Below are 8,451 nucleotides of genomic sequence, written 5' to 3'. Positions count from 1 at the left end.
GAAATAAATTGAGATCTGGTGAATGAAATGAATGTGGTAGTAGCTTTTCTTAAAAAGAAAGAAAAATAATAAAGTTTTATTTTACACCACGAGATAAATCTAGATTAGTCCAGATAATAGAATTTAATTAAAATGTGGTGAATAAAGTGGATGTGGTAGCAGACACGTCTCCCCAAAATCTCCAAACTAATTTTTTATCTCTAAAAAAATAAAAGAACATTATTTTACAAGCATTAGTTCTTATTAGTTTAGATGAGTAGGTTCTTCATGCTCGTAGTAAATTAAATAAAATTTAATTATTTCTTAGAGAAACTGGTACCATATTCATCTTATCCATCAGATTTCAAATTATTTCTATTAGACTATTCTATATACCAATGATTAAATAGAATATCATTATAGTAATCGTAAAATAAAGCCATGGTTTCTTCATTTATAATTTAAGCAATCTCAAATCGTCACATAATATCGTCCTGACATTGCTTCGGCCACTTTATATAGATTTCAATCATAGTAACATCATATATATCACACATAACAGAAGCCACAACCTTTTCCGCTAATTGAACTATCGTCAGCTTTTTTGATATAAGTTCATCTGGCGAAGATCATAGTAAAATAGTTACACCCCATGTCTCATTTACAGTTATAAGTGATTACACAGGCACACTGCAAAGCTAACATTATACTGTGTAATTGTCACTGACAGTTTGTGTCAGTACACAAATAAATCTCTCTGACATGTTACAGTTTTATTTTGTAGTAAATTATCAGTCAGCTCACCTAAACTGCACCAACTGCACATATTAAAACTAATACAAAAAATTTTAGTTTCTAGTTTGAATAAAATCAATTTTAAGGATTGAGGAGTAATTTTGCTATATATTAACTATTTCCTGTCTTACCACTTTTCTATTCTCGATCAATTCACGTAATAATAAAACGGCCGTTCGACTTCCGGCTAACAAATTCCATCTGGACCAACTGAAATTATGCGATAATGCCAATGTGGACATGCAGACATATAAATGCATTTCCATGACGTAGTTTTTTTCGCACGAACCTTCTGTATAACAGAATGCATCCTCATCTGGAAATATGTCCACAGCTGATGAGATTAGTGTGGCTTTTAAATCGGCTAACGAAAGTGTCTTGCCAATCATATCATTTATAGCGTCAGTTGTGCCACCCTGAAAATTGTTCATGCAATATCCTGCGGATGTAATGGACATATCAAGGCTAACAATTGATGCGGTAAAGCTGAAGAGCACCGAACCGGGGCTGCGAGGTAACAAAAGCGTTGAATTTATAATATGAGATTATGGTTTATGCAATGTGGGTTTTTAACTGCAAATATATAAATGTGTAAATATGTGCAAATATGTGCAAATATGTACAAATATGTGTAAATATGTGCAAATATGTACAAATATGTGTAAATATGTGCAAATATGTACCAATTGTCATATGCATATATGTGTGAATTTGTGTTATGATTGCTTGTATATATAACAATTGTGTATGTATATACGTATGTATGTGTGTATGTGTGTGTTAATTTTATGGCGGCTGTAAAAATATGCGCCATTTTATTGCGGAATTGTATTGTTTAATTGAAATGCCAGCACTGAAAGTTGGGAATTATTTTGCGGTAACCAATTTCCACATTATGCTCGGCATAATAAAAAGGTGTAAATTTTAAAAAAATTATTGTACTTTTATTTGTTCATTTTATGAACCTCGATGATATGGAATTCAATTTTATTTAAATAAAAAAATAAACATAATTTATGCAGTATATTTCATGGTACATAAATAATTATATTTACTGCTTAATGTTGCGAATTGATTTTAATTTTATTTAAACCTATTTTATATATTTAACTAATGTTTTTTTAATTGGCATATATGAATAATAGATTTTCTAAATTTTATTAAATTAACTTTAATTTGTTTATTATATGTGGCAAAGATCAACATATATTTAATTAAAAATTCATTATAATTGATATATTTTATTTACTAATCGAATAAATATTTTTTGTTATTTTAATTTAATTTATATTTTCATTTAAATAACTTACTTTTTAAAATCTGGTTTGATTTCCCATGCCTGGTATGGCATGTTGCTGTATCGATTCAATGCAAAACCGAAAATGCCTTGCATTTTGCATTTTGCAATTCCATTCGATTCAATTTAATATTGAAATCAATACCGTTGAGGACAGCAGTTGCGGATATCATGACGTCGTCCAAATTCACAAGTTGTGACAGCAAATAAACAATTAAGTAAGTATAGATTGACAAATGCTGTAACTCAAGTTGACAATTATTCGCAACGAATAAATAAATAAAATTGCAAACAAAATCAACAAACAATATCAACAACAACACTACGTATGGTACAAATGAAAAGCAATTCTGTTGAAAATTGATAGAGATGCGATGGCAAAGAGATTCCTTTAACAGGCATGTCAAACCTAAAGCTACGTGTTCCAATCAGATTTTGTCATAAAGTCAAAAGGGCATTTGGAAAATGCAGAGATAGCAGTTGTATTTCATAAAGTTACATAGAGCAGACTATTGTCGACAATAAGTTAATTAATCGAGAAAAAATATTAATTCTAAAATGATTTATTGATCATAAATTGGAACATAAATTTTAATGCTAAAACTGAACTGATGTAACATATTTAAATAACTAAATTTATATGGTATCTGTTATCATGTCTAGTTGTTGGACAGATATATAGTAAATAAAAGATTTGTGTCTGGTTTTAAGAGCTAAGTTATAAAGTAGAAAATATATTATTATATTTGAAAATATTTTATCTGTATTTATCTGTATTATTTTATCTGTATTTTTATATTATCTCAAAATATAGGCTATATAAGCCTTAATTTTTAATTGTTACAGAACAATTTTAATAGTATTTTTGCTAAAAGAATCAAATACACTTATGTGTATATAAATACACTTATGTATCGATTCATATTAATAGTTTATAATTATTGAAAAATGATTCAGTATAGTAAATGTATCGAATCACATCTAGTCAGTTAGGTGGGTTAGGCTAATAATATGAGTATGTTATATAGCTTAGGCTACGCAACTTTTGCAAATATTGTGGATGTAAAGTATCTAGCAGAAACGTTTACTCCAGAAACAATAATATATCGACTTCGCTCGGAAGTAGCTGAATAAATTTTACAATACACTAACATAGAAATCTTATTTGGATATGCCATCAAAATTTAGACCAAATCGTTTTAAACGAAACTATGTCAAACGTTAAGACGAAAAAATTTAACACAGCTATTGAAGTTCTTCTTATAAGTTCAAAAAGCCTTAAAAGTTTTTACTATATGGTTTAAAGGTTTTTCTTTTCGATTTTGGTTGCTTAGGATCTTATGTGTTGCTGCCATATAAGCATAGAACGAAGACTATATCGATGAACGCTATACCGGAAACACAGTCCACCTTGAAAATTGATAAAAAGTTAAAAGATCTACAAGATATTGCATAGATAAATTAATATTTTATGATTTTATCTATAAAACCCATAATCCATGATATATGATGAATATTTTTTGGTGTTTTACTATGTCTATTAAAAGTATTTTTGTAAAAATTTTGGTTTTTTCTAAATTTTAAATTGGTTCTTATTTATATTATTAACATTCTCATTAACAAATCCATTTTTTTTATTTTTCCTTATTAAATACTTAATTAAATTTTAATTAAGTATTTAATTTATTATAATTTACTAACGCCTAAGTCATTTCGAAGAGATGCCCATGCCCTATTAGTTTGCCATGCCTGTGAAAAAGTATATATAGTACTTTACACTGAAATGACCTACCTAAACGTCCAGTACGAAACTGTATCGAGAGCTTATCTTCATTGAATTTGGTATCATGTACGTCACGCGTACTCCATTTGCCTTTTGTCAATGCGATGATATTTGATATTTTCGATTTTTTGCTGTAAGTGGAACCAGTAAAAGCAAACCAATGTTAAACAGAAGCAATAAATAAAAGCCATATATACATATATGGTATAATATAACAATATATTGATAAATATAAATTATTTGTAAATATGATGCATGCAAACTACACTGGCAAGAGCAATCGCATATGAAGACTCAATAAAATGCGTTATTTATATGAAATGCTATCAACGAGGATAGAGCATAAAATATTGCAGATATTTTCTATTTAAAATAACTGTGATATATAATTCAATTATATATATGCACTTATTTTCTTCAAAAAAAAAAAAATAAATAAATAAAAATGAAAATACATCAAAAAAGGATGTTAGAGAAATTCAATAAAATGAAATGAAATTTGTTCGTTCTCCTTCCATTGACATAAAATCACGAAAAAATCAAAATCAAATCAAATGCACTAATAATAGAAATAAAAATATTATAAGAAATAAAAGAAAGAAAGTAATAAAACGAAAAATAATATATAAAAGGAAAAGTGGAAAGAAAAAATTCAATTGTTGGCAATTGAAAACAGTTTGCAAGTCGTAAATTACAAAGCAACTCACAATTACTTTCTATTTTTATATTGCTTTGCTCCTCTCCAATTGCCACAAGTGTTGGTATTTTCTTTGCACAATTGCACTTATATATCCACACATTTTCACACACAGTTCCAGTGTTGGGTAACCCCACTATCGTTAAATAAAACTAACATTTGAATACATTTACATATATGCTATGCTCCGCAAGTTTTTTGTATTTATGTATCTATACATTTCACTGACAATTGTCACTTACCCATCATTGTTGTCACTTTCACTTTGACTATGGTGACTGAATAGACCGTGTACATCACCCGCAGACCCACTATTTTCAGCAACACCGCCACCGCCACCACTACCACTACCATCACCGAGCGTATTCAAATTGTCGACAATTTTACCATTTTCATTCGGATTCTCTACATATTCATCATAATCATCTTCATCATCGTATTCTGAACTTTCATCATCCTCTGCTTCCTTTGTGGTCTCTTTACTTTCATTGCCATTCTTTGCAAACATATCGCGTATAAAAGAGATGCCGGTGAAATAGGAGAATGCGGGTTGCATTAGATTTGCTTCGAACGATTTTGCAAGCTCTTCTTCCTCTGTAGCCGCTGCTGCCACCGCTGTAGCGCCTTCCTTCTGTGAACCTTCCGTTGATGTTGTTGGTGTTAACTTTTCTGAAATTTGATTAAGTACCTCCTCCTGTTTCGGTTTTTGCAACTCACACAAGCGTTCTAGGTCCTTTTGATTAGAGATGACAGTGTTCAATTGTGTTTGAAAATATGATAATTTTAATGCGATTTTTTGTAAAATTTTTTACGATAAGAATGTCATTAATTTTTATATTGCAAAAGTAATTTTCACAGTTCAAAGCATTGCGCAATGTTCAGAATTTTTAGCTACAAGTGAGGGCGTTCGGTAAAGATTTTTTAACTTTGATATGGTAATTTAAAATGTCTTTCACTTAAGTTAGAATGTGGGATATATTTTTGAAATATAATTTATTTTACTTAAAATAGCATATAATTTAAAATTTGTAGCATGATAAGTACTATAAAGAAATAAAATTATTACCAGCACTTATTCTAAATTAATTACGGATAGATATAAATAATATTTTCACAGATTTCGGACCGCAATTTATATATAGTTATTTTGTATTGTAACTAATAGCAATTGCTATCTATTATATATGTGAAAGCAGCTTATATTATTCATTACATATTGTAAATAAATAGCAAAATATACCACAAAAGCAATCTTTATGGCATATGTGGGGGCATGAAAATAAACATCCGAAAATATTATGAGTTAAGTTACCGCAATCCATTCGGTGAAGGATGTGTCGTATACATATACTCTTAATAAGATGAAACGATTTTGTAGTACGATTTTGGGGGCCTAGCCTTCTCATTACCCATTAATATGCATTATAGTCTCTCAGTTTTATAGCTAATTTGTACATATTTCTGATAAGATATTTTTGTGAATCCAGTCAAATTGTTTAAATCGGAATTGTTCATTATCGGAAGAATTCACATATATTAAAACCCCTAATTAGGTTTCACTTATTAATATGGAGGTACAATATGAAACATACTATTGCCATTGCAATTGCTATCGCTTATGCTTTTTTTTCTCTCTCTCTCTCTCTTTCTTCTCTCTCTCTCTTTCTTCTCTCTCTCTCTTTCTTCTCTCTCTCTCTTTCTTCTCTCTCTTTCTTCTCTCTCTTTCTTCTCTCTCTTTCTTCTCTCTCTCCTCTGTCTCTCTTTCTTTCTCTCTCCCTTTCCCTCTCCCTTTCTTTATCTGTCTTCACTTCTCTTTATCTTTTTCTTTCTCTAGTTATTGCTATTGTTGTTGCTAATACTATTCCACTATTGCAATGACAATGATACCGATATCAGAAAACTGACATACTCTTATGGCAGTGTGATGTTACTTTTGGTATTCGTGCATTGCATAACTTACCTCAATTAACTCTGAAAACATGTAAGTTTTCTTAACTTCCTTTGGATTGTCTTTCTTTTCACTATCACTTCCTTTCGATGATCTTCTATATTCAGATTCACTACTAGCCTTACTGATACTCTTACTATAGCTGCTTGCCACACTTTCAGTCTGTTTTTCATTTTCCACACACCTACCATTGCCATTACCATTCTTCTGATCATTGCCATTGCCATTAACTTTGCCATTTTGATGGCCATTAGTTTTATTGACTTTAATATGACCATTTCCATTCCCAGCAACTACTGTTTCCTGTATTTTCTGTTCTTCACTCATTTGTCTTTCTAAGCTTAAAATATCTTTTTGATTTATTGGTAAATCCTTAAACTTCAACATTTTATCAAATTGGAAACGCGGAAACAATTCCCTCGGCTCATTCAAATCCAAAAACTCTTCATTAATGCGTATGCCATGTATGCTGTCATATGCCGACTTGTGTTCGGCGGATTTTATTATGTCCTTACCACAAGAAGCAACAGAATGATGACGAGCAAAAAACAAAACTTTGGGTTGTCTGCTATTATCCTTTTTAAGCGTAACACAATCGATGCCTGTATTTAAGTGTACATTGAAACCGTATGGCAAGCGTGGCACTACGAAATCCTTGAAAAGGCTATGAATATCGATGTCACTTGGTATATTCAACATATCAAAATCAGTCACTTCATGCACCGTTGCTCTTGTGGGCGATTTTTGTGTGCTACGTTTACGTTGCTTTGATGGAAAGCGAGGTGAGCATTTAATGGGACTAGGATTGGTAAATGTTGACATTGGTGTTGCATGGTCTGTTGGAGTTGCGGTTGTGGGTGGCTTTATGCCTTCGGTAAGATCTGATTCGAGCGTATCAATATAAGTTTCCCAACGGCATGCAATGGGTGGTTCAAACCAGATGACAGAATCGGGTAATCTGTTAAGTCAAAGTGTTAAATGTATGGTATCATTTGGGAAAATGACTTACTGTAATGTGACCAATGCCAGTTTATCCAAAGCAGCTTCAATCATGCGCATCTCTGCTTCAATTTCTTCCGGTAAGCGACGTACACCAGGTTGCACTGGTGGTGGTGGCTTATACGTTTGAAAAAAGTCTTTATGAGTTAAAGTATCAGGTGAAATAACTAAAATGAGAAGGATTTAGAAACAATTTAGTATATAAGACTTAATGAATTACTTGTACGAATAAAGGAGCGTGCGTTTAGTCTTTTATCTTGCCCGGGTATATCTAAGTAATCAATGCAGTAAACGCCACCAATTATACGATATTTTCTTAAATTGACATCAGTTTCTAATAAATTGTATGCGGCAGGTCCAATACTTTGCTTTCTGCATTTATTTAGGTTATCTTCATATTCAGCATAAACTTTGTCAATATCAAAGCTGCGTTGTTTGCGTGGTGAAGATTTCGAATCTATGCCTTCCATAGCGTCTAGAGTGAGTGTGGTTTCCTTTGTACATTCGTCTAACATATCCTGTAGTATTTCCTTGCGCTTATGCCATTCACGTTTCGTTTGTAAGAGTATATCTATATTGAATAAATTTGTTATATTTATTTGGATTATGATGAAGCAAATAGATTTTACTAAAAGTTGCTGGTCTGCGTTTTTTTAAATTAAAACTTGTGCAGTAATCACTCAAATGATCAAAATTTAACCAAATTCCACGAAGTGCTGACAACTGTAATTGTACCACAGGCGGTAGAGTTATCTCCATTTCGATCATCGGAAAATTGATTTCAATATGTTGAGGTTGTTCACCAACTCGTGGTTTAGGGTTAAGAGAACTGCAAGAAAAAATGCTTAGATGAAATCATTTTATGCATTTTTTGAATTCTAACAAACATTTGTGCATCCTTCGAGAAAGTCCAAAAGAAGCATTTGAATACATCAGAGGAGTAATCATGTTTT

General features: G+C 31.1%; 1 protein-coding gene across 1 annotated transcript in view; it reads right to left on the bottom strand.

Moving 5' to 3' along the window:
* The window catches only part of LOC119666515, a gene marked incomplete at its 5' end in the record, with an annotated part of 48,163 nt that extends 39,713 nt beyond the window's left edge, over nt 1-8,450 (bottom strand). The window contains 9 exons of the mRNA XM_038075798.1: nt 906-1,281; nt 2,085-2,160; nt 3,864-3,985; nt 4,794-5,284; nt 6,512-7,457; nt 7,509-7,665; nt 7,719-8,069; nt 8,128-8,327; nt 8,386-8,450. Coding sequence (XP_037931726.1) covers nt 906-1,281; nt 2,085-2,160; nt 3,864-3,985; nt 4,794-5,284; nt 6,512-7,457; nt 7,509-7,665; nt 7,719-8,069; nt 8,128-8,327; nt 8,386-8,450 — 2,784 coding nt within the window. The remainder of the gene's footprint in view (nt 1-905; nt 1,282-2,084; nt 2,161-3,863; nt 3,986-4,793; nt 5,285-6,511; nt 7,458-7,508; nt 7,666-7,718; nt 8,070-8,127; nt 8,328-8,385) is intronic.
* Nucleotide 8,451: the final 1 nt, after the last annotated feature.

Source organism: Teleopsis dalmanni, chromosome 1 (genome assembly GCF_002237135.1).
Source record: "Teleopsis dalmanni isolate 2A chromosome 1, ASM223713v2, whole genome shotgun sequence".
NCBI classification, from domain to species: domain Eukaryota; kingdom Metazoa; phylum Arthropoda; class Insecta; order Diptera; family Diopsidae; genus Teleopsis; species Teleopsis dalmanni.
Note: the sequence above shows the minus strand (reverse complement) of the source record. Positions and strands in the feature narration are given on the sequence as shown.